This window comes from Perca fluviatilis, chromosome 16, assembly GCF_010015445.1.
Source record: "Perca fluviatilis chromosome 16, GENO_Pfluv_1.0, whole genome shotgun sequence".
Classification (NCBI taxonomy): domain Eukaryota; kingdom Metazoa; phylum Chordata; class Actinopteri; order Perciformes; family Percidae; genus Perca; species Perca fluviatilis.
In genome coordinates, this window is record NC_053127.1 from 18,402,069 (window position 1) to 18,429,339 (window position 27,271).

The 27,271-nt window shown below is 40.2% G+C and overlaps 1 protein-coding gene across 2 annotated transcripts in view; it reads right to left on the reverse strand.

The window, feature by feature from the left end:
* Positions 1-27,271, reverse strand: part of LOC120544112 (replication protein A 70 kDa DNA-binding subunit-like) — a 55,452-nt gene that overhangs the window by 22,910 nt on the left and 5,271 nt on the right. For both annotated transcript variants that reach the window (XM_039777684.1, XM_039777683.1), the window contains exons 7-12: positions 14,459-14,732; positions 11,950-12,052; positions 11,789-11,857; positions 9,230-9,422; positions 2,366-2,502; positions 1,641-1,789 (exon numbers count right to left, since the gene is read on the reverse strand). In XM_039777684.1, the coding sequence (XP_039633618.1) occupies positions 1,641-1,789; positions 2,366-2,502; positions 9,230-9,422; positions 11,789-11,857; positions 11,950-12,052; positions 14,459-14,732 (925 nt within the window). The remainder of the gene's footprint in view (positions 1-1,640; positions 1,790-2,365; positions 2,503-9,229; positions 9,423-11,788; positions 11,858-11,949; positions 12,053-14,458; positions 14,733-27,271) is intronic.

Consider the following 27,271-nt stretch of genomic DNA (forward strand, 5'->3'; position numbering starts at 1 on the left):
GTCTATAGTGAAAAACAGGGTGTAAAAGAAAGTGAGTTTGTGTGTATTTGTTTATATGAATGCATGTGTGTTATATTAACAGACTTTGATTTTTCCTGTGAAGGAGATACTGCACTGGATTTGCTATTATCTAAAGAAACCGCCTTCAGCCATGACTGAATTGCTCCCTTAACTGATTTACAGCCACTGCATCTGTATCCTGCAATCCATTTTATCTGACATATGGCTGTCTATCACGGACAAATGCATTCATACTTTAATCAGCTTTTTATATTTATATACATTTTGTTCATTAACAGTTTCTTTGCTGAGGCTAAAAGAAAAACAATGCTCATCTGTCTTTTCTTTTGTGTAGGCACTCCATCTATTAATTTATCTACCTTTTTAATATTCCCTTTTACATCTTAACGCATCAGCGTGACTCCTGCTCTGTATTATAGCCGAGCAGAGCAATCTAATCAAGGCATCATCCAAATTCATCAGTTTCCTCCAATTTTGCAAGGCAGCATGGTCAAAACAATCCCACAAAGCATCACATTGCCACAGGAACTAGAGTCAGACAGATTCTCTTTGTCTTTGTAAAGCGCAGACCTACATGTAAAAAAGAAGTGGAAAACACTCTGTCTGCTCCTTGAATAACATTCATTGTCATTCCTTCACCGCTGTCAGCGTGAAAACTGAAGAGCGGACCAAACAGTAGCAGAGATGGGGGGGGGGAGTAAGGGTTTGAGAAGAATGGAAGGAGGAGAACTGCTTTTATTTAGCCCTTTGAATGTTAGGATGCGATGGTGTATTGACCAAAGACTATAAGACCAAGATTAAAACTGGAGCAATGGATGCTCTCTCTCCACTCTCTCCCTTCTAGCACACACGCATGCACACAGATGGCTATTGTTCAAGTAGCATCTAGCAAAATTTAGAAACCAGATTAAAAGAGTGAACAGAATAATGTCCACAGGTACCAACAAACCCAAATTGTATTCACACTTTGATGCTGTGAGTGCACTGTTTGACGCTGCCTAAAATAGCTTTCAGTGTAACACACACAATCACACTGAAGCACTGATATGTACACACACGGGGGGGGGGGGGGTTTATACTTCAGCGGTGGCTAGACTTGGGAACAGCCATAATGAGTGAATGAGTCATAATTTAAAATCCCTCTACAGGAAGTGCTAATAAGAATCCAGTTTGATGCGGCTCACCATGTCCCCATCTTTCTGTGCACGTACAGTAGCAGTTCAGAGCTGGAATCTAGAAATATCCGTGTTCTGCTTTTCTGTTATTCCTGCATCCAATCCTGTCTACATCCTGTCTAGAGTCCCGCTGGAACTGAAGAGGCACATTTCACCAGTCTCCTGACACGTGATCATCAGGGCTTTGCACTTAGGTTTGTTCATCAGTGTTTGGTGTTTATTATACTATATTCTACGTATATAAGCGTTACAGAAACAGGAGGGATAAGATCTTGAGTGATTTGTCTGTGTGTTTGAACATACCGTGTCTTGAGTGGTGCTTGTGATAAAGTGATTGGATTTCCGTGCGCACTGCACATCCCAGCATTTGTGGATAATTTTGTAAGTGTTTATCAATGTGTGTTGGTGAGCGTTGGTGTATGTGTGCACACCAGTGTGACTCACCAGGCCCGCAGACTAAAGGCCTCCGGTATGTCTGGGTTGACCATGACTGTTGAACTGAACAAAGCAGAGAGAGATATGCCCCCAAAATCAGATAAGCGAGCTCCTTTGATGGCGACTACAGGCTCCCCGGAACCATCAAACTTCTCCGCCTGGAGAAAGGACAAACTGTGTCAAAGACAGGAATTGAGGAGAGGAAGATGGAGAACAAGAGACGGCAAAAGCATTTGTGTTATTGTCTCTTATATGTTCAGCCTGTTTCTGCAGCTTGCAGAAACCAGAAAGTAATATGTGGTATAGTTTGCTTTTATAATTGGACAACCTACAAGTTAATTTGAAAGTCATTTTTGGATTTTGGAAAAGAGGAGGGATTAGCTCTTGCAGATTGAATGAGCTTAGTGAAGAATAGTGCCATTTCATGCACATTCGAGAGTTATTTAGCCTTCCGTCTCAAATCAGAGACTCTGGTCCAAAACAATCCTGAAGGTCACACGGATGATTTGACTGATCCAAATTTTACAGCCTAGAAAACCCAATCAAACAGCTCTGAATGCAAGAGCACTCACACAGATATGTTACGCACATAAACGGATGGACACATTCATAAACACACGATTAATTACAGCCTGCTCAACATGTTTTTAAGTTAAACTGCAAATCCATCCATAGATACAGACAGATATTAGGCAAGGAAGGAGAGAGCGAGAGGAAGAAATTACAGTTAGTACCTCCTCTCCCCACAGTGTGACTGTCACCACTTTGCCAGTTGTGTCTATTATGTCGAGGGCCCTCTTGGAGACTTCTCTGCTGGTCTTAGTGGTGATACGGGATACATCCTCAGCACTCTTACACACTCCAATCACATCTACGGGCAGAGAGAGAGAATCATTTTACATATCTATCTATAGATAGCTCACGAATACAGGCAGAAAATTATACTTATAATTATGTAAAACAGGGAGAAAGCAATAGTTCATTAAGTGAGAGAACCTTTTGAAATGTCTTCACATGGTGTATAGTGTAAAAATGCCCCCTGGGTATTATGAAGTGGTATCACATCACAGGAGTAAAGACCCAACACAGCAGAGTTTACACCCCTCTGATATTGCTAAGTCAAAGCCATATGACATAAATGTCATAACAGGCTGGCTAACACCCTGGCCCACACTCCAAATCACAACAAACACACTCATTCATGTTTCCTGTCGTGCCCGAGGCCTAAAAACTTCATTCAGGATTGCTGATTCACTGAAGAGCTGTTGCTGCTGAGCTCAAAGACAGTGAAGAACCTGGCCTATCATGACTAATATCAACAGTCAACAGTTGTTCGTTTAAATGTGCTATACAAATAAATTGACTTGACTTGACTTGACTAATATTAAAACATCATCAGAATAAGTCAAATTAATTTATAAAGTGCTTATGTATAACAAATGTCACAATAATACTGAAAACAAAGAAAATTAAAGATTAATCAAGAAATTGTGTAAACAAAAAAAAGATGGGATGGAATGCATCCCCATTCTATGACGTAAGGTTATCAATATAACATTTGTGAAGTGGTATTTGAATATTGCATTGTATACGATCATGTTTTCAAGATTGCAGTCTTCTTCCTTGCCTTTGTTGCCACATTGCTATGTTTCTTTGCCACCATCTGTCGATAAGTGGAATAGTGTGAAACAGGCTAATAATAATAATAATAATCAATTCAATTTTCTTCATAGTATCAAATCATAAAAAGAGTTATCTCAAGACACTACAGATAGAGTAGGTCTAGACCACACTCTATAATTTACAAAGACCCACCAATTTTGTTTGTGAAATTAATAAATTGTAAATTTAAATTGCCAATATGTCTTGTTTCTTCAAACTTCAATCATCCAATCCACCAAACGAGTCAATGGCAGAATAAGCTGTTTGGCATTGTCAGAGACGATTTGGCAAATTTTTCATGCGCACAACCCACATACTGAGCTCTGCTGCTCATCCCACAAATGCATGTTCCTTACAAATGGGGCATCATTTGAAAGGGAACTAAACAGGCTTTCCAACGGTATAAGATTTATTGCCAAAAAGCATTGTTACCACAGAGAAATAATCCACCAAACACAAATTTCCTTACTTTTTGTTTTAAGTTTACATTAGATTTAGTATTTAGATCATACTTTTTTTGGTATATTTGTTTTCTGATTTTAACGCTATAAAGACCGTTTTCCGTGCTTGCGTCACTCCCTTACCCCTCCTATAGTCCCTATGGCCACTTGGCCTGTGCGAATGCAAATGGAAAAAAAACGGTTTTGGGGGAGAGTAGTTAGTAGATCTGCTTAGAAGTGGACTTTTCCTATAACTACATTCCTGTAACTACTTGGTCGGAAAGCGGCTTATGACTAGAAATAGTAGTTGTAGAAGTTCATGGCGTAGCAGCGCACTGCAGGGCGTTACAGGGTGTAGCAGGTCATTGCAGGGCATTGCAGGAAGTAACAGGGCACTGCAGGGTATAGCAGGGCGCGGAGCAGGACCATGGCGACAGCTGCAACCATGATTTAGGTGCCACCCTAATCCAAGGAAAACTGCTGGGCGAATAAACATAAGGACTCCAGGGAATAAGCTCCCCAGCGCTAAGTTAGTAACAAGCGTTTCTGGGACATGGATACACACAAATGGAAAGAGAGAGAGAAGCTCAGTGTGTCAAAGGAAGTCCCCCGACAGTCTAAAATTATAACAGCATAATTAAGAGCTGGTGCAAGGCAAACCTGAGCCAGTTATATAAGGGTTGGTAGATGAATCTGACGACTATAAAGAGAAGCAGAGAAGAGAAGGGGTGCCGTGTCTGAAGCTATATACCCTCCCCCGCCGGTCTAGACGAACGCTGCAACTCCTCACTCCCTAACTATAAGCTTTATCAAAGAGGAGAGTTTTACTCTTAAATGTGGTGACGGTGTCTGCCTCCCGAACCCAGACTGGGAGCTGGTTCCACAGGAGAGGAGCTTAATAATAATAATAATAATAATAATAATAATAACAACAACAACTTTATTTGTATAGCACCTTTAAAAACAATAGTTAACAAAGTGCTTTGACAGGAGACACAAAAGCACATAAAATACACATATATACACATCATTTTAATAGTGAAAATAGAAGATGGGACGGCTTTAAAGGACAGAAAAACAACGATTTAACAGGTGAAAAGACTATAAAAGGTATATCTGTGTTGTGTGTGTGCACACAATACAATCAAAACAATTAAAACAAAGACCCACCCATAAAAACATTGCTCTATAGCACTACTAGTGAAAATCTTATGGTGTCAAAATTAGTGCACATGCGTTAAATAAAATGACTAGACAGAATTATAATATGAATTTTGCAAACCAGTCATTCTCTGAACTTCATCCTCCTGTCTGCTAACCGTTCTCTAAACTCTTCCTCTCTCCCCTCCTTTCACCGTTACTCTCTTGCTCTCTGTCTGTGCTCTTTCAACCCTCCTTAATTCCATTATGATTGAGACGATGTCATCCACCTCTGAACTCCATTATCACCACAGGAACAGGCTGACAGTTCTCATTACCATGCTATAATCCCCTACTTAACAAAGGAGCGAGGAGAGAGGGTGAATGGAGAGACAACAGATGACACAAACGACATGTAACGCTGCCCCTCTGCGACCAGCGCAAACACACTCCTCCAGGTAAACCGCTCAGTGCATCTCTAAACTGTGTTGCTGTACTACATGAATCTTCCACTCAGTAGGTTTGCAACCATTAATGTATTGTCCAATATGGCATGTCCAACACTTGAAAGAATTAATAGCCCTTCTTGTGCTGCCATTCTGCAGTCTGCTGACCCTCTGCAGTATAGCACTGTACTATTGTGCAATGCAAAATCACATCGGGGTGTGTGACTGATCACAAGTACAAACTGTGCTGATGGGTGTGGTGAGAAATGCATCTGAAATTGCCCTTTAAAAATTGTACTGTAACTATGCTACTTACTCCCCTTTTAACTCTTGTACAGCACATGATCACTTTGTTTTGAAAATGTGTTACTTTGTTGGTACAGACTGAAATGTGATTGAACAATGATTTATTCTGTGATCAGATAGTTCCTGATTTAAATCAGAATTTTGGCCAAATTTATGATGCAAAGTTTAAGTTATTGTAAGGCTTCTTGCTTTTAGACATTATTTAACATTTAATATCTGTATCCTCTGTTGTTAAATGAAACCAATGGTTTTGTAGACAAAACATGTTTGTATTTCTCAAAAATAAAATATTTTTTGTATCCGCACCAAAACTCAGGTATTGCATCGTCACTAGTATTGAAAACTTTTAAATAATGCCCCACCCTACTCATAAGTAACAAAACAATTGATTAATGTAAGTCTAAAAAGTTGACCAAACAATTAAAAGGGGTCCAACACTGTAACATGCAATGTTATGTCCTCACCTTTCAACTTGCATACAGAATAAGGGCAGTCTTTAAAAAAATACATCCTCATTGCCACAACTACAGAAACATCACCTGTGCATCAACTCAAGAATAATATTGACCAGACTGTCAACGGCACACTGTTCAATCACTAATTTCAACCTCAATCTACACTTGGACCATCCCAATTTAGCTGTCACAGAGATAAGACATTCCTGTCAGGCACAGAGGGCAGGAACTGTAACTAACCTTCATAAAAACAGTGGAATGAGCATTATCCTCTTTTAATCTCTCATCTTTACCATATGCCTGAATTAACCTTCCCATCTGACCCTGTCATAATGTATTCTTTCAGGACACCTGGTACGTAATTGACTGGCACGTGCCTGTCTATTAGCTCTGTTTTTATACCATCTATATCTAGAACTTGTAATTGCCTGGGTCGATGGAGCAGATAGAGAGATGATCCAGCTGATAATCCAAATTTTCTAATACTAGCCTGACATCACCAGCCTACTTTTTGGTTAGTCAATGGGCCTCATGCAAGAAGCATTCATACAAATAGATTCATTCTTAAGTGGCACAAATGAGGGATTTAAGAGGATTTGTGACATTTACAAATTTTCTTGTACTTAATATTTTTTCTTAGGTACGAACAAAATTCACGAGTGGGCCAGACCTGTTGTACGAGTCATGTACAGATAGTCTTACTCTCTCCACAAGGGGGAAAAACACTCATCTGAATGAATTTGGAGTTTAAATAGGAAATCATACTACTAAATAAATAACTATATAACTAAGACAAGCTTCGTGCAAAGTTAATATTCTGTTCACCATATAATCATCATCATCATGGCCGCCAATTTACTAAGAGATTTGTATTGGCTGATTTCGGCAAACAAATTTGTACAGTTCAGTAGTTGTAGGAAAATTCTCTCAGTCAGACAACTATAAATATTTTCTAACAGTTCCAGGTCTTCTAATACCACTACTGACACTGCTTAACATAGCATCATCTGCTGATTTCTAAAAGCAGGACCTGAGTGAAATTCTTCTTTTTACTCTTCGTTAAGATTTTTGTGCATGAAACGTAACCACAGATAGATGTGAGCACAGGTGGGTCCACCTGCTGGGCATTTCTGCCTAGGGTTGGGTATCGTTTGGGTTTTTTCCGATACCGGTGCTAAAACAATACTTTTAAAACGGTGCCGGTGCCTAAACGGTGCCTGAACTTAAATATATATAATATACACTTTACACTGCTTAACGTAAGCGGTCAGCATTTTAACCATTGTGTTTAACCCAGCTACTAGCTAACGGTAAAGTAGCGTTCTGTGCAGCGATGCGTCTGAAAAAAAAAAAAAAAAAAGTCTATTGCCTATTGGCACCGCATTTCACAGTCCCTCCAGAAAAACGCGATTATGCGATCGCATAATTCAATGCATAATCAGCCAAAGTCTGCATATTCATGCGGGGGCCAGATTTTTTCAAATATGCAGATATATATAGATATATATATCAAATATTTTGCCGCATAAATTGCCGATTTCCACGCAAAATATGCGGTGCTTGCATGATTTCATAATCCCCGCATTTCCGTTGCAAAAAAGGCACATATATCTTAAGCAGAAAGTTGAAAAAATGTTGCGTTTACTTCACACAAGAGCAGCCATTTTCCCCTGTTGCCATGGGAACGTTATGAAGTGACGTAATTACGCGATGTGAACATCATCGAAAAGAGGTTGAATTTGACATGTACTTTGAGTCTCTTAAGTTGGTATCCAATAAGAAAGCTATCTTAATATCTGATGTCTACTCAAATTTCTTTGTTTAAGTGCTCCTGCTGTCTATATTATTAACGATTTTTGTATCTTTTATTTCCCTCTGTTTAGACTATTACTTTTATTTTTACTTTAATATTATATTATTATATTATTGTATATTTTTGTATCTTATTTGTTTACTTATTGCAATGACTGAATATCTGTAAACTATTTTTGGAAATTAAGTTTAAAAAAAGCAGGGTGTTGGGGGAATCACTTTTTCTTTTCTTTTTCATCAAACCGCAGTTTTTCCAAGTTCCCGAAATTTTTGCAAGTTCCCGCAATTTCATCGCATAAAATTGCATAAATATCCTGCATATTCCATCGCATTTTTTAAGAAAACGTGCTGCATAATCAAGGATTTTTGCCCGCAACAATCACAAAAAAAACTCTGTTTTTCTGGAAGGACTGATTTCAGTACCCAAACCTATTTCTGCCTGACACACCTCCGACGGTGCCGTTGTGCAGGCTGCACAACAGCACCAGGTACCAAAGTAACCTAACACCCAGCCATATATGGCAAATTTAATTATGTAACTGCATAAATCTCACGTATGTGTATGTCCTCATGAACAGGTGGCATTTATCAGGCTAAAACAAGCAACTTATGACAAGTTTGTCCAGTTAATAAAGTTTGGGTGATCTGACTTAAAACACTCGTACAAGCAAACATCTCAGCAGAAAGTAAGGAAAAAAAAAAATATGAAAATGTTCTTGCACAATGTGTTCTGGCAAGCTTTTTCTTTACAGAGAAGCCAGACCAAGTAAGCTGTAGAGCAACAGATTGACATCACTTTTCTTCACACATATCAACTTGAACCTTTTCTTCACCTGACTGGACTAACGCACCCACTGGGCTGTTAGTCATGGCTTATGATTTTCACAATAGATGTATTGTACATGGCAGCCATTTAGCAATGTGGTTAAATCCCTCCTTGAATATCCACAAAAATCTATATCTGAATGAATTTGTAGCAAAGAAATATGCCACACAGTTGCTGAATCCACTTCATTTTCTAACACCTTTTTTGTTTACAAAGTTTAGAGAGGGAGTGAGTCATTATTCGAGCCACAGATTGCTGATTGGTTGTGACACATACCTATCTTAATCAGTTGATTATAATTTTTTAAGCCTTGATTGCAAAAAACAAGCTGTATGTGAGATGTAGTTGGGGGAAAAAATTCAAACAGCCCTGTCTCCTGCCTTCGCCTTTTTTTACAAACTGTCCTCGGCACTAAAGCTCTACATGCTCACCTACGGTTAGTAAAGTTGTTTGTCGGTTAAATAATAGAAATGTACAAATAAAGTCTTATTGATGAAAATTCTTCTCTTACCAATGATGGCGTCCTTGTCTCGGTTCTCCAGCTCTGCGATGGGCACAAAGTCACAGTGCACTGCAGGGATGCCCTGATTGTCATCACATGGCACGATGGACGACTGAGCGTGGAGGGTCATCTCGTAGTTGTGCTTCAGTGTGTTGTACTGTTTGTTGGCCACCTTCAGTGTAGCCTTGGTTATGTAGTACACCTACAAAGAATGGGCGAGCAAGGTGAGCTGGCATTATAAAATTAGAGCTTATCAGACTGGTGATTTCCTGTGAATTTGAGGCAACTGTGATCGAATTGGGTGACCACTATATTGATCCTGCAAAGGAAATTATTATTACAATGCAGCTTCTATTCCAACAAAAGCTTTTAATAATAAAGGAAAACCCTTCAGGTCCAACTAAGATGTGGTGTCATATCAGGCTCATCACTTTACAAATTCACCAGAAAATAAGTAGCAGCTGAGACCGAGTCTGCTAAACAGCACAATTTAAACTCAATATGTGAGGCACACTTCTTCATTAACTCTCCAATACACCCCTCCTCCCCCTTTCCCTCCTCATCTCTCTCTCTCTTTGATTTACCCCACACAGAGATAGGAGCATGAAACTAATGTGATAAGCATTCTGGCCGCTCAGAGCCAGTCACACCCACTCACTGTTCTGTCAATGCTCAAATCACGAAGGGAAGACAGATTCATTCCTTTATTTATCTTTGGAGGGCAGAGGGCCCAAATTGGATCTATGGCTGAGTTGGTAGTCACTGCCAGTGGCTGATACCTGAGCCAGTGTGACTAGCAAAATGATGGTCGGGGTTAATTGAGTTATTAAGCTCTGTGGGCCAGACTGAGTTGAGCAAGAGCTTTAACATGTGTTCTACCTGTCTGTAATTGCATTGGTATACTGGAACATGCAAAGAGCATGTTCTGGGTGTTCAGAGTGAGCACCACCCATTTCAGCACAAACAGAACACACCAATAAGAACAAGTTTTTCTCTTGCATAAACAATAGCTTGAGACTCGTGTCAACTCTCCTACGTGAAAAAAAAATGTTGATATCTCTCACTGTGTGCCATCATGCATCTCTATACCTCATCTGACATTTTACTTATTGTCACTCATCTATTTATGGTGTTTTTAATTTGTTTAACCACATTGATGCAATATACACAGTACTAGTATTTGACTTCCCATGTTGGTAAAACTGAAGTCACAAGTTTCAGTGAGGGCAGTACTATTTCCTCATAAGTATAATAAGGAATTCCTAAAATGAATTGTTCCTTAGTACTCATGATTATTTAAGGATCGTACTGTATAAACTTTAATTCTTGTATAAAATTCTGTTTGATTTGCAGGCCTTCACCAAGGTCAGAGGTCAGCTTCAGTGTCAGTTATGCAGCTGGAGCTGGTGGGCATTACATTTTCTTACTAAAGGACAGTAAAGCAGATGCTTGCTGAAACAAGGTCTTGACTTAGGACCCTCTGGATGACAGATGATCCCATTAACACATACCTCCAAGATTCTTTAAAAACCAGCTGGATTGGCAAAAAGATTAATATGCAATAGTGTGCGACTGACTTTAATTCTGGTACTACTCTATATGATAAACGCAAGAATACCTTTGGTTTGGAATATTCACATGCCCGCACACATCGGGAGAATTATTGGTTGCTGTGATCATTCCTCCTCTACAAACTTGTTGTGAAGAGATTGTGCCATGACTACATTGTAAGAGACAAAAATCCACTGTCCTTGTATTGTAAATATTTTGTAAATTTCAGCCAAAGATAAAATGAAGCTTCAGAGTTACCCTATATGGAGTGGTACAGAGGGAACGTTCACTTCCAGTATGGAGAGGAGGAGGGATTACAGTGACCCATAAAAACTATAATCTCTGTATCAATTACTTATGCCAGAAGATAAACTTTATACAGTACATGCATCCTCCATGGAGAACACAGCCTGCAAGACTTTCTCTGATACAATTAAGATAACTTTAAGATAACACTTTAACAACAGCAAAACAATATCAACACATCAGATTTGACAAGTTTTCTCAAAGCACCGCACTCCCAGCCTCATATATCCACCAAAATGCTCAATGTCTCCGACATATATATATTTCAGTAAAATATGACTTAATAAATCCCTTCCACAAAATCCTCTAATACTTGCCTCTGGCTCATTCATTGGCCTAAAGTCCTGCAGGCATGAGAGGATTTTGCAGAAGGGTTTATTAGGCACTATTTTACCTATGATAAATTAGTTTGAGGCGTTATGTGCATACAAAATGGATAGCTGTGACTGAGGCTTACTCTGCAAGTGTTTCTGTGAATGTTTTATAGCCTTTAGATATTGTCTTACTGTTGTCAATTTTATCAAAGAAATTAAATGGCTACGGTGTTTGAAAGCTCCTTTTGAAACAATATGAGTACAAACATTTTCTTGCAGCATTCAAAGCTATTGGCGATGTGTAATATTTTCAAAATGTATCCTTTTTAAGTGAAGTTTCAAAGATGCTCTTATCACTTCAAGTGAGGAAGGATATGGGTGAGTGGAATCTGCTCACCTTGCCTTGCTCCACTAGAGAGAAAAACTTGTCCACTTCTTTATTGAAGGCTGTAATCTTGATTTCTCCCTGTTGACCACCAGCACATTTCCATTAAACATTTCGTTTCACGGATAAAACCACATAAACAGATATTCAGGCCTCTCCACTCCTCTACTCACACTCTCATCCACTATCTCAAAGGAGAAAAGCTTGCCCTCTCCTCTAGAGTTACTCCAGGTGCGGATACTGGACTTGCTGGTGACTCGGGCTCTGACAGTCCACCTAGGGAGTTACACAGAGTGACACTTGAATCAGTGCTTTCAAAGTAGATGTCAACAAAACTAACTTAACTAAACAACCTGCTGTAAGTGATTTTTAGGGGAAAACATCCCCATACTTTAAACAAAAAAAAATACCTTAATTAAAATTTAACTAGTTTTCTGATATAAAAAAACATGCCAACTGACCAAAATCTAACCTTTGCAAATGTTTTACTTGAATGTCTTCCATCATGTTTTAATTATTTTTTTTTGACCAACACAGTTATGTGCAACTTAACTAAGAGTTGCAGTCTAAAGGTCAGCACAAACAGTAAAGTATGCTGCAGAGACACTTTAAAAAACTTCTTTTGTTAATGAGCATCCCATCTCAGCTCACATCAGTCACCAACGTGAAACAACTGCACAAAAGAACAATTCCCAAGAAAATTGGATGAGTGTCTTCTCAGTCTTTTAAAAGTTCCATGAAAGAAAAGCATCAAGCAACTTTGTGAACTAGGTGTTGTACATCCGCCAACTCCTGGATGCATTTGAAATGTGCTTCTTGTTCTGTTTTTAACAACAGTCAGCCAAGTTCGGCAGTTTATGCAGCAGTGAGCTTTTTGACTGCATTGATAATTGTGCAGTGGAGGATATTCATACCATAACTTTGCCTGCAATTAAATCCCCTATCATGAGAGCAGCTGCTGGCCCAGAGTGAACCCCATTCCCTGCTCAGTATGGATAAGACTGCTACACCAAGGTTTATGGCAGCCAAAAGCCAATTATAGTCTGCTCTAGATGCTATTACTTAACACCAGCAGAATGGGAAGAGAAAGCTATGCAAACGGCCATAAAAAAGAATGTGAACATACACAGCATCCCTATATAATCTGCTGTATGTAACACTTTGTGTAACACACACCCGCACTTTTCATTTCACGCAAACCTACGTAGAAGGACCACAGCTGCTGAAGTCATCTGTTTTACTCACTGTAGGTACTCCCTAACTTCTAAGTTAGAACAGTCATCAGTTTATTACAACACCTAGAGGCACAGTTATCTTTACAGCTTGCAATTTCAAACAGGGCTACGTAGTCAGAGCCCATACATGGAGAGAAAGTTGACAGAGTACCTTTACTCCAATCTGGACAACTACATCTTGCTTTACTGTGCTCTTGTCTTTTTGTGGCCAACTTTAAAGGTCAAAGACAGAGAATTAAATCAAATGAAATGATAAGAAGTGAGAAGGAAAAACAGCAGTACAACTGAACCCCAGAGGGGGTAAAGAAATTGTGAGAGGAAAGGAAAGGGGGAAAAAAAACGAGGTCGGCCAAATCCCCACTGGGCCAAATAACCGAATCAAAACCTCCGCAGCAGACCATAAAGACCCAGCAGTACCTGCCGTTAAAATGTTTCTGAGGCAAGATCGGTCCTTTCTTTTCATTTCCATGCAGATGGGCTGAATAACATGTACATTGCACACGAACAAATACACAGACACACACAGGCATTGTTATAGAAAAACTGAATGCTCACACATGCATGCAGAAGCACATATCCACACATTTTCAAACATGCCCCAAAGCGCTACTCAGAAATGGCAGCAAACAGGGAAGTAGAGTCACAGCATGAGGAAAAATAGTGTTTGCCCTTGCGGCTCAGGGGTGGCTTTGGATCATGAGGTAGAGCGGCTCGTCCTTTAATCACGAGGTTGGTGGTTCGATACCTGTCTCTTCCTGTCTGCATGTTGAAGTGTGACGCTGACAATATCAGTGTATTAATGTGCATGTGAATGGATGATTGGAAGGCACTTTGTCTGGTAAGGAAGAAAGGTGCTAAATAAATGCTGTCGGTTTTGCCATTTACATGTCAGTCAGGTTCAGTGCTTTATAACTATCTGTTAAGGAAAAACTCAGGAGCAGCACAACTCATGTCACATACGTGAAGAAGGTTCGGGAGACTTTAATGACTTACACAGAAGCATTTAATGGAATCTCAATTGAGGAGAAAATTTAGGCAGGCAGTACAGTCTTCATGAAAGTGTATTTATAATCATGCTGGAGGTGTTAAGTTTAGCTGACCCTTCAATGTAAACAAAGATATTGCGGGTGCTGTAAACACATATGCTTAACCCAAATACCTCCGCACAGACAGAATGTGTTATGTGTTTACTTCCTCCATGACCTTGGCAGGATGAGGCAGCACTGTCTTATCATACAGCGGTTACGTCTCTCGTCTTCTGCCTGAGACAGGTTATGAGGTTATGTTTGACACCCACCTGAATGAGAGCTAGGGTACCACTGTCTCAACTTACATAGCATAAGTTTGTAAGCTGGAAATTCCACCACACTATCCACTATAAAAGTTAGCCGTGTTTAAAGAATTATGAAGATACCATACATGTACAGACATGGACACACAGACTTACTTGCTTTGGTAGGGGTTAAGGATTGCTATAGGAATCACTTTTGTTGAAGAACCAGGAGAAGTGCTGGTAGCCTTCATGGGTGAAGCCTTCATGGGTGAAAACTTCATTGGCGAAGCCTTCATGGGTGAAGCCATTGGCGAAGCCTTCATGGGTGAAGCCTTCATGGGTGAAGCCATTGGTGAAGCCTTCATGGGTGAAAACTTCATTGGTGAAGACTTCATTGGTGAAGCCTTCATGGGTGACTTTCCCGTAAAACCTCGGGGAGGAGAAAGGGCTGCAGGGAAACAAAGTAGAATGATACTTACTGTATAGGAGTACTGATATCATTTAATAGTAATGAAAGATTAGTACATTTATTGAACAAATCCCTTTGTATTATTTCATTGTAAAATGAATATCTTCAGGTTTTGGACTATTTGACGAGCAAAACAAGCACTGTGAAGAAGACCTTAGGCTTTAAAAAAGCATTCAGCGTGTAACTTGCTAGCTCGAAGTTTGTTGTTCACCGAAATGAAAGGAGTTTGAGAATGGCAACACGCGAGCCACGCGTGGGATGTCAGGCAATTATCCTGGAAATGTACTTCCGTTGATCCAGACTAAATTATCCAGCAAATTTAAATAGTTACTACTATACTGTTACTGTTTTTTGGCTGGCACAATTTTTTTTATATATCGTGCTCATGCAGTAGTCATGAGTAACTCAAATGAAGCTGGCGGTGAGAGTAATTTTAATTGTGTAATGAATCACGTGTGGAATGTGCTGGATGTGGCCAGGCAGCCCAAGTCTGTACCGCATTATCAGCATCAACTTCAATCTCAAGCTCTGGATGCAGCGACATTGCCCTTGCAAAATAGATAGCAGAAGGAGTAAAGAATGCCTGACATCTGGCGTGTCTCCGTCATGCTTTATCCCAGCACTGTACACCCAGACTACCCCCAATGCATCTAGATTGCTGACAGTACAATCTGAGATTCTGGTGTGTTGTGCTAGTAGTGTCGAATGTGGCCTTGAGCTGCTGGCCTAAAGCAGAAAATAGAATTTTAATTTTTTTCCATTGACTGTAAAGGAGTTCCACACATGTGAGATATGTAGTACCTCAAAGCACATGCAAAAGTTTCCAAGAACAGTAGTTGAGGTAGACAAATTAATTTGCTGATACAGATACTTAACTGTAGGGCACCTACCAGTTTGCCATTAGGCAGTACAAACTTAAAGGGACACTTCACCGATTTAGCATTAAGCTTTGTATCAGTAGAAACCCGGTAGTATTTTTGAATGACCGTGCTTCCCTCCCTCATGTCCCCCTGAGAGGGGAGATCTCTGTATTGTGGGTCTGGAAAAAAGCCTCAGATGACGCAAAATGACAATTTTTGCGTCATCTGAGGCTTTTTTGCCAGAGGCAAAAAACTACAGCCAGTATTAGAAGCCACTTCCGCATAGCCCATAGGGGGTTGGACTGTCGGCTTTTTCCGGAGATTGCCGAAGAAAAAACGAGTGTCAACCATCTTGAATCCTCGCTTAGCTTCTCAGCAGGAGCAGAAACTGTTCATCCCTACGGAAATTTTAGAACAATTATGTGCATTCAAACTACCGCACAAGTGTACCACCGGGATACATTGGTACACATCGGAGAATATGCAGGACACTTTATTACAGACGCAATACTCGACACACTACGCGAGCTTCGCCTGCACGGAGACCAGAGGTGGTGCTCGATGCCTCTGGCCGGTAAAGAGACCTCATCAGCGGGGAGCGTTGAACGAGTGTGCCGGTGGAAAGCTAACGCTAGCCGGCCACCTGTTCCACCAATCCTTCTTGCAAGTGTCCGCTCATTAAACAAACTGGCCTACATCCAACTTCAATGAAACTCCCAACGTGAGTTCAGAGACTGCTGTGTTTTTGTTGTTGTGGAAATATTGCTGTGGACAATCCAGCCTGCTGCTCTGTCACCGGGTAAGACTAGCTAGTGGCGGTGGGCTGTGTTACCACAGACTGCCTGTTGCAGAAATGGGGTGATTTGTATCCAACTAACTGCTAAGTGCTGGTGGAGTTTGTGACTGTAAAATGCCGACCATTCTACATCCCACGCAAATTTACGGCTGTGTTTATACTCAATGTTTATACCACAGCCCAACAAGAGCTAATGCTAGTAGCTATGTGTTAGCCTTCTTTTATGGCTTGGTTGAATTCTAATGTAGAATGCGGTCTGTTATTTCTTGTTATACCATGGTCTGGGTGAATACTCGATTCTGATTGGCTGCAGGGTGTCCATTAAAAAGTGATGTAGGACACCTAGTAAAGGAGTTCGGTGAAACTGACTGTTTACTGTTCTAAATGAATGCGCTACATTAAATCAATAAGGAAATGTGGATTTATTATTTCCAACTCGTCCTCTGAACACCACAGGTTGGCGCTAAAACACACAGGCTGCAAGAAGTAAGTTCTACTGGCCCTCTGGACTGACTTTGTTTCACAGAGAATAACGTTATCTCACATATCTCAGCTCGCTGCTTCAGGCTGCGCCGCTGCAGCCGACAGCAACGTTACAATCAGCGGATAATAATTCTTCGTAAAAGTCGTTATATTGTTTTGGGGACAATGACATGGCTGATAGCTAGCTTGTGTTGTTGTTCAACATACTGTCAAATTATTTTTACTGATTGCCAACTGTACACAATGTTATTGACTTTGGATCTTGCTAGCATAGCGTTAGCTTTCTGGCTCGTAGCTAAACTGAAGGGTTCTATCAGCGAGCGGACTATATAAATATCTCCGGTTGCTAAAGGGAGCAGCAGGCGTTACGCTAATTTCCTGGTGGAGAGAACAACGTTTGCATTGCATAAGAACCTGATGGATGGGAATGATTGTTCCAGGTATTAGTCAAACCGTCAGGCGTAACCAGGGTAACGGAGTTATTGTTTGGATAAACTTTAGATTTCGATTGTAGAACTAATTAAAATATGAACTAATGTTTTAAAAATATGTTATTTGGGAAGTGACCATGGTATAAGCGGGTTAATGCCCTTCGAGGTGTCCATTGTCAGGTATTAATGGACGACGGCGAGGCGTGAACCGTCCGACGCGGACATTAACCCTTACATAACAGACCGCTGCTAAGGATAACACACCGTTGCCATGCATAGAAGAGCGTTGCCATGGACACAGTTCTGTTCACTCTGGAGCTATCAATCAATCCACTGAAAGAAGTCCGGATAATGTATCAGCTGTGGCAAAAAAGTATATATTTTAAATGTGTAACACCACTTGAAACGTTTTTTCGTGTATATGGTTGAAATGACAATAAAACACACTTGTTGAGTTGATCGCCTCACTGTCTGTCTGTAAAGGGTAGGCGTGGCTTGGGAGTAGATGCTAAAGCAGCGAAGCAAGTGCATTCTGGGATTTGGTGTCTTTCATCCACATGAGCCAAAAACACATTTTCTGGCTTTTCTTGGTCTAGAAGCCACCAATTTCTAAAAAGAAATTCACATTTCTACTACATAAGTGACACAATTTAAATATTCATCTTTGCAATGGTGAAATATAAAGTAAACACCCTAAAAAAAGGTTTCAGCAATTATAAAATATTAGTAGTAGTACTATAATCTGATTGTGTGAGCAGCTGCCAAAACCATAAGGAAAAAAAATGTAACTCTCCCCACAGAGTTACGGTTAACATCGGTTAACATCCCGGTTAATCCCAGGATTGTAAAGATCCAGGACTTAGCCAAAAAATTTGAACATCGACAACTTCTCAGTCCCTCCCCCCTTTCCGCTAAAGCCCAAAACGGTCTCCTAAGCCCCTCCACCCACAAGGGAGAATGAATGTGTGTGCATGAGCAGTGATTGACATGCAGTTAGACACCGCCCTGGCCCTGATTGGTGCATCTGAACAGGGAGCGGTGTTTTTTTGCAAATCGCACTACAGGCTGTAGGTGGTGCCAAGGGAGCCAGATTTCTTTTTTAATTACCTGCTTCATGTAGTTCTACTCGAACATAGGGTCTGTTTCAGCAAATATGACAGAAAGTTAGTTTTATAAGTCTTACCTACTGCACTGCAAGGTTATACTGTAGGTTGTTAAATCACAGATGCTTCTAATAATCATGATATATTTATCATGTGTAATAGTAAAACTAATGTTGAATCAATTAAGCAGTTTTTTTTTACAACAGTGTGCTGTCCTCATATGTTAAATTGAATTACTATGTTATTATTTCTGTCATGTTAAGTGTTCCATTATAATATAAGACCTCATATAAAATACAAAAAAAAGAAAAAATAGGATCCCTTTGTTTCTAAAACAACTGATTCGCTTTCATATTTCTTTTACAAATGACAATGCTAGAAAACAGTTCAGACTGGCCAACAGAATCGCATCAGCCCCATTAGCAATGATTCAGGCTCGATAGTTGGCTGTTGTCAAAATATATTTTACGCACACACAGCCACATTTTGGCATTAATGATGTGCCATATTGAGGAACAGCATTTGAGGGAAGAATTGTCAGGGATAAAAAGATGCAATTCCACCGAGACCACTCCCCGATATAAGCTCCTGTTCTGGAGCACAACAAATACTTGCCTCTATGGTACCCTCCTTTGCGGGTGTGTACTATTTTGTGTGTGTAGATGTGTGTGTGTGTGTGTGTCATGAGCTAATTCCTTGGGGAAATCACAGATTGAACAGCTATTTTTCAGGCGAGGGGTAATTAACATCAATATTCATACACACGCAACCTGGATTGGAGTGTTAAGAGGGAAGAAGCTGGTAGTGAAAGAAGAGAAGGGGAGACGATGGGTGTAGATGGGTTGGGGGGGGGGGGGGACAGAACAAAGAGAGGGGCATAGAGGTTTGTCAAGGATCCTCATTTTTTGTGATTAAGATCAGTACAGAGTCCTAATATGTATTCCACTAACGTATTCAACAGCCCCTGTTTGTGGAGAGTGCTTGGTGGTGAGGAACTATAGGAGAGAAAATGAGAAATATATACTGTATACAAGAAAAAGGCAATACATGAAGAACGTGAATAAGAAAGCAAGTGTGTAAATGTGTGTGTATGTGTGTGTGTGTGTGTGTGTGTGTGTGTGTGTGTGTGTGTGTGTGTGTGTGTGTGTGTGTGTTTGTGTTTGTGTGTGTGTGTGTGTGTGAGAGAGAGAGAGAAGAGAAAGAAACCTGCAGAGAATGGTTAGTGATGAATAATAAATATTTTCTTTAACTGCACTTCAGCGAGTGCAGATCTCTTTTTGGAATTTAAATATCATCTGCGAAGCAGTTTGAAGGTAGTCTATTTCAAGTGTTGCTGATTAATATTTAAATTGGAACACAGAACCATCAGTGTTATGACCTTTGCCTAATGCTGAAGTTCTAGTAGTATATCTTTTTTTGTTTTAATTGAGAGTACACTGTCACTTGTGACAGACAGAGCTTACAAGGCATGATCAAAACAATAACAATGCTAAAAACATTTTACGTTAGTCACTGTTATGCACCTTAAGAAATAAAACCATCAAGTAAGAAGACATCTGTGTTGCACCAGCAATTTTTTGCTATTTTATACTGTTGTGTCCTGCCTTGGTTGCACCGGATTGTTGTGGTCGGCAGAAGCGCAGAGAACTCTCCCTTTTTACCAGAGGAAACATGCTCTGACCTCCCCCAATATATTGATATCGATATATGAAGCTAGATATTGTCTTATATTTTGGATTAAGTTCAGACTGCAGGCAAAAGTGGCCCGAATCAGATTTTTTTGGGGCTCAAGTAACCAGGTCAGACTTTTTCAGAAGTAGTGTGAGCACTCAAATCTTGCCAGATCTGATTTTTTCAAATCAGATTTATTCCACTTCCATATGTGGTCCTGAATCATATTTTTTCAATGCAGCTGAGTATGAACAACCAAGGCGGATTTGATGCAACTTTCACGTCAATCTACATTGACATTTGTCACAATTATGCGCTGGCGGGAGTTAGCCCTAGACACAGACAGCAAAATAAAAACTGACAGAAAGTTTTAATAAATTGCATCTCTGTGAAGCTATTTACAATGCAGTCCCACCAGTCATGGCTTCGTCTCTGCATCCACACAGACCTCTGTAGTGAATTTGCAGCCATAAGCCCGCAAAAGGCCAAAATAGACAATCTGGCTCTCTTTCTCTTCATTCTTCTCCTCCTTAGCACCTGCTCATTAATGTTACGGCTGCCATTACACAAACATTTTGAAATAAAAGCGAAAATGCTTACTTCCTCCATAACCTCCCTAACTTGAGTGCAACAGCGTGCTGTGTCTGAGGTCATTCTTATTGTTCTTTTGCGCATGCTTGTCAGTTGGAAACCGCAAACAGTTCACACTGGAATCTAATATAGGCCACATTTTAAAAGGTAATGTGAAAAATCAGATCTGAGCAAAAAAATCTGAATTAAGCATTAAGACTTTCGGTGTGAACGTAGTCAAAGTGTTGTCTGTTTCTGGTTTTAAAGGCTGCATTACAGAAAGGTGATTTAATTTTCCAGACTTACTTTTATTATTTGCCTTTACCCACTTGATTGTATCCACATTATTGGTGATTATTTATCAAAAATCTCATTGTGTTAAAGGGGTGATAGAATGATTATATAGGGTATTTCACACTGTTCCTTATGGTCTCCTAATGGGGTATGTAACATTGGTTGGGCTGAAAATGGCCTGGTTGATATTTTATGGGCCCTTATGCATCCCTGTGTTTTGGCCCTATTTGTAACAAGAGCTTTTCTTCCAAATATGGTATGGTCATGAATATTTAGATGAGCTGCGCGGTGATTGGTTGAGCAACTTGCCATACGCAGACATTAGAGACGCGCGCTGATTGGTTGAGCGAATCCCCAATACACATACATTAGAGAAGCGACAGAATCTCATATTCCAGACACTGCAATGTTTCATTACCAATATACTTACTTTTAACAAAAATTGATGAATCTAATTGCAAATTTGGTAAGACGTGTCGGACTTTAGGAGCTCCACACAGTCTGACGAGAAAGCGACAGCCTGCTGGGCTCCATACCCAGGGCAAAGTCACCCTTTGTGGATACTGCACTACGGGGCTCCGCGGCCAGCTGCCGGCATAACTATATCTATAAATAATACATTTACGGTTTTGAATGTCCCAATGTCTTATAAAGCTAACCGTTGTGTCCGATTTGATTTTAAGGCATTTTTATGAACGCGAGGCGTCTTTGTAGGACAAGCAGCTGCTTGCTATATGTCCCATTCATTACAATGGGGAAATACCGCAGCTAGCTAGCTACATTGTCGTCATAACTAAATTATATTTACAGTTTGAATTTCGTCACGCCACTTATACAACATCATTCCCCAATGTCTTATAAAGCTAACCGTTGTGTCCGATTTGATTTTAAGGCATTTTTATGAACGCGAGGCGTCTTTGTAGGACAAGCAGCTGCTTGCTATATGTCCCATTCATTACAATGGGGAAATACCGCAGCTAGCTAGCTACACTTTCGCCATAACTAAATTATATTTACTGTTTGAATTTCGTCACGCCACTTCTACAACACATTCCCCAATGTCTTATAAAGCTAACCGTTGTGTCCGATTTGATTTTAAGGCATTTTTATGAACGCTGGTGCGCCTCTTTGTAGGACAACGCAGCTGCTTGCTATATGTCCCATTCATTACAATGGGGAAATACCGCAGCTAGCTAGCTACATTGTCGTCATAACTAAATTATATTTACAGTTTGAATTTCCGTCACGGCCACTTATACAACATCATTCCCCAATGTCTTATAAAGCTAACCGTTGTGTCCGATTTGATTTTAAGGCATTTTTATGAACGCAGGCGTCTTTGTAGGACAAGCAGCTGCTTGCTATATGTCCCATTCATTACAATGGGGAAATACCGCCCCGCTAGCTAGCTACACTTTCGCCATAACTAAATTATATTTACTGTTTGAATTTCGCCACGCCACTTCTACAACACATTCCCCAATGTCTTATAAAGCTAACCGTGTGTCCGATTTGATTTTAAGGCATTTTTATGAACGCTGGTACGCCTTTGTAGGAAGGCAGGTGCTTGCTATATGTCCCATTCATGACAATGGGGAAATACCGCAGCTAGCTAGCTACATTGTCGTCATAACTAAATTATATTTACAGTTTGAATTTCTCACACGCCACTTATACAACATCATTCCCCAATGTCTTATAAAGCTAACCGTTGTGTCCGATTTGATTTTAAGGCATTTTTTATGAACGTAGGCATCTTTGTAGGACCGAGCAGCTGCTTGCTATATGTCCCATTCATTACAATGGGGAAATACCGCAGCTAGCTAGCTACATTGTCGCCATAACTAAATTATATTTACAGTTTGAATTTCGTCCACACCACTTATACAACATCATTCCCCAATGTCTTATAAAGCTAACCGTTGTGTCCGGATTTGATTTTAAGGCATTTTTATGAACGCAAGCGCCTTTGTAGGACGAACAGCTGCTTGCTATATGTCCCATTCATTACAATGGGGAAATACCGCAGCTTGCTCACTTTCGCATAACTAAAGTATATTTACAGTTTGAATTTCGCCACGGCATGAATATTACAGGTTCCTCAAGGTCTTACAAAGCTTAGCTAACGCTGTGCCGATTTCGGATTTCAATTGAATGTATTTTTGTGAATGTCAGAGTTAGGAGGAGGCGTACTAGCTCTCATTGATGGACTCCATCTCACTCCGCCGGATCTATCAATGAGACTCCGGACAAGAGGCGCGTTTATTTCCCGGGTGTTTGTTTAAATAACTCAACACACATACCCATTATAAGATTAACTGGAACCTGCGGGCTGTGGTAAAAGATTGCGGGCGTAACAAGCTCGCTGACACTGCGGTCAGGGCGGCGATGTAGCAACCCAGACAGCACCAACACCGGCACTAAACTCCAACACACAGTCGGAGAAAATTTGCAATTAGCCATCCATTTTCGTAAAGCGGCCCATATTCGAGCATTATATGGTTGATTTCTCGCATAAAAAAGTTTCAGAAGTGAATTTTGTAATGGAATAGCAGAGATCTGCGTGACCTAGCTAGATTCAGAAGACTACCTGATCTCAGGTCAGTTGTGTAGCCTATGTAAATGTTGGGGCGTGACTGTTCTCTTAAGGTTCCGGATTTTGAGATGCCTACGCAAGCAACTCAGCTTTGTTGGGATTCGCCCGTTTTCAGAGGCAGTTTCAAAATATGAGATTTTCATAGTAAAGGGGTGTCAGTGGGATTTAGAGCTTCTATGTATGACCTATTTACCCACCAAACTGTCGTTATTCAACTATGACAGGGTAAAATCGGTTTTGCATTCTATCACCCCTTTAATGTTTTGTGAAAGCACCAATAGTCAATCCTACAATATCGACATCGCCGTATTTGGTCTAAAATATTGTGATATTTGATTTTCTCCATATTGCCCAGCTCTACATCCAATGTGGACGTTTTTTATTGGAACATTTAATAGCAACATTTAAATCAGAATCCGTTTATTGATTGGTTGGCTGATCTGATGGGATGGTAAAGGAGCAGACAGATGGACCAGTGTAGAAACAGCAATATTGTAATATTATTGCCTGATTGCAATACTGTAGATTGAGCAAATTACCAGTAGAACCAAACCACACCAACGGCAGAGCTAATGTTTTCATGTTTATCCAGAAAATGAATGAATCATAAATTAATAACAAACTGCAGTTATTATTAATCCTGTAATATCCAACTTGAGCCTGAATAAGACAATCTTACCGTACCTGGAGACTTTTACGGACATGTTTGCTATTTTATTGTGCCCTCTTGTGTGTTCTGTTCTTTCAGTAATAAACACATTAACTATCTATTGGTGTTATTTCTATCATGCTCTGATGCAGCAATAGATCTGTAATTTCTATTGGAGTAGCAGGCATCAGGCAGTTGAGATGCTGCGCGTAATGAGTAATAGCTGTCTCTTTGAGTGACCCTGGAGAGAGCGAGGATGCCCCTTTTGGTAAATACAATTCCTCCATCATTGCATCTCTTCTTCAGGCCTTAGCTCTCTCCTACATACTTGCTGGGAGGAGCTACGATACGAGGAAGAGACTGGGTTGCTGAAGGACTGAAGTCTTCACAGAGGCTTGAACCCAGACTCTCTAATAAAACAGCAGCCAACCCAGTCATTACATCGCCCACAGCTCATTGGAAACACTTCATTTGTTGCACTTAGCAAGCTTGTGAATGCACACAAATGTATCAACTTTGCAATTAGTAAAAACACTGAAAAGTCATCAAAAACATTCAGTAGGAGAGAATACTTTGAGACAAGAAGGCTTGCTTTAAAGAGGATGCAGAACAGAACAATTAATAGAGCAGCAGGTTTTCTGTATCTCGGGCGAGATCTCTCGATAACACGATTCAAAGGATATAACGAGGAAGGAGTCTGATGAACTACTTAATCCAGAGCCTCATCTTTGCCAAGTCAAATTAGTTGACTTTCTTTCTCTCTCTCTCTCTCCCTCCGTCTGTGCATCGCTACAAGGGGATTCAGTCCACAACACAATATTCATGAAGCCATGAACTGGAGGAGCCATCGGCCCACACAAGCTCCCTCAGTCACAACACACACACACACACACACACACACACACACACACACACACACACACACTATAAACCAAGCACTCATTATCCACCCACATGCCTACATCCTCCACTGAGGAGGACTATTGGGTATGTTTCTGCCACATAACAAAATCAATGTTGATGCAGAGAGCAGTTAGTCGTATAAAACAAGTGAGTGAAACAAAGACTAAGCTAATATAAGAAAATCCAATAAAACGCATGCTACTTTTGGCATGATACATGGCGCCAGCCATTTTGGCAGGAACCCAACCATCATTTGGAGGTCCTATTCGGTTATAAAAACTGGTTGGTGGTAAAACAGTGAAAGGTGTGAGTTATGGACTCTACCAGCCACAGTGGCCAGTGGGCAAGATAGTTTCCTGCGCTGATAGCTAAACAGTAAATATTATAAAAGTGCACAATGTAATATGAAAATATGTCACTTGAGGTGAAGATATTGCAGTGTTCCATTTATTTGGCATTTGCTGAGGCTACCTTCAACTGGTGAAAACCATGCTGTACCTTATGATCCCATGTCATCTAGTTCTTAACTCACACTCAGACTACAGCCTTTGAACCCTTAAGTGCTATGAATAGCAAATTATTGAAAACCTGGATTTAATTTTTAGGCAATAGTGCTGGTTGAAAGCTGGACAACAAAGATCCTGTTGGTCCGAAATTATGGCACAAAACAACAGTATTAAGGAGAAAAAACAGTTAGAGGCCTGCAAACCATTCATCAGCACCCTTCTCTTAAAAAGATACATGGCTCCCTCTGGTGGTTAGATGAGAGTTTGTCAAATTATCTTTTAAAATAGGCCAAAATGGGTCAAACTAACAACAATCTAACCAACTCCTAAAATGTCTTGTTATTCTGAAACTACCATTCAATTCTTACCACAGTGTAACACACCTGATAATGACTGCTGTAAACCATCCCAAACATATGTTAAGATCTGAGAAAAGAATTAACTCTGAGAAGCATAGGGTTGTTTAGAAAAATACAAAAGACTAACCAAGAAGCTAACATTTTAGTCCAAAATCATGTTGAGGTTATTACTTGAAAATTACCAATAATTTCTTTCCTAACGTCATACTATTAGTCATAGATATGGTTTGGTCCTCTATAAGCATTGCATTTTAAGAGTTCTTCTGAATGACTGATAATAAAAAAAGAACTTGTGACTTCTAGTCAACAAAACGGTATTCAGTTTGAGCAAAGCCCTCATGCTCATTGTATCCAACTTTGCTAAATGAAGAAATTAACACTTGCCTATATTAGTGAGGTATTTAATTACTGTAATCTGAGCAGCAAATGAGTAGTATCAATCTATATGACATGTAATATCCATGAATAGAGAGCTTGAGGGCCTCTGGGTGCATTGTTTTGTTGTGTTTTTTTAAAATGATTTATTCAGACGTCTCTGCCTTGCATGCAGTGGCTTGGGAAAGCATACACATGTATTTTTGGTACCACTGTCAATACCAGGGCTCCTGACTATGGCCAAATGGCTTTTTTTACAACTAATCGCACATGTGCGACCTGCAAATTTGACAACTTTTTTTATTTCATGTTGAAAAACGAGGAGAAGCGAGTCTGCCAAAGTTGGCCAATGTGTGCGAGAAGGGGAGGGTCCGTGAGTGATGAGTCAACTGCATGGGTAACGCATGGATGTGATCTACACTCGTGTGTCTCTCTTTCGTGGCATCACACTCATCACAGATGCACAGCAATGTTGTTACCATGTTTCCATGAAAATCATGTTGTATGATGATGCAGTCCATAATATATTTATGTGTGGTGATCTGCAGCCGAAGTTCATCCATTTTGTTTGCTAAAGACTGTACATTGGCGAGGAAATGTAGCCTAGAAATCTAGAAGCACCCCAGCGGCAGCAAATGTAATTTGCAGCCAGGGTCAGTCTAGTGACTCTCCGCTGGCTTGCGAGCTGGAAAAAACTAATTCTGGTCAGGCCAATCACATCATGTATAGAGTCGGTTGGCGGGCTAAACATGAGGACGGCAGAGTTGCGACGGTTCCGCGTGAATTCCCTGCTACTTGAAAACAAAGAAGATGGCTGCTGCTGCTGGCGAACAGCGGTCTTTCGAATCGGCTTTAGCCGCGACTCTGGAAGACTTGGGAGTTAAGCACTTAAGTCAATCTTAAAAAAGTAAGATGTGTTCAC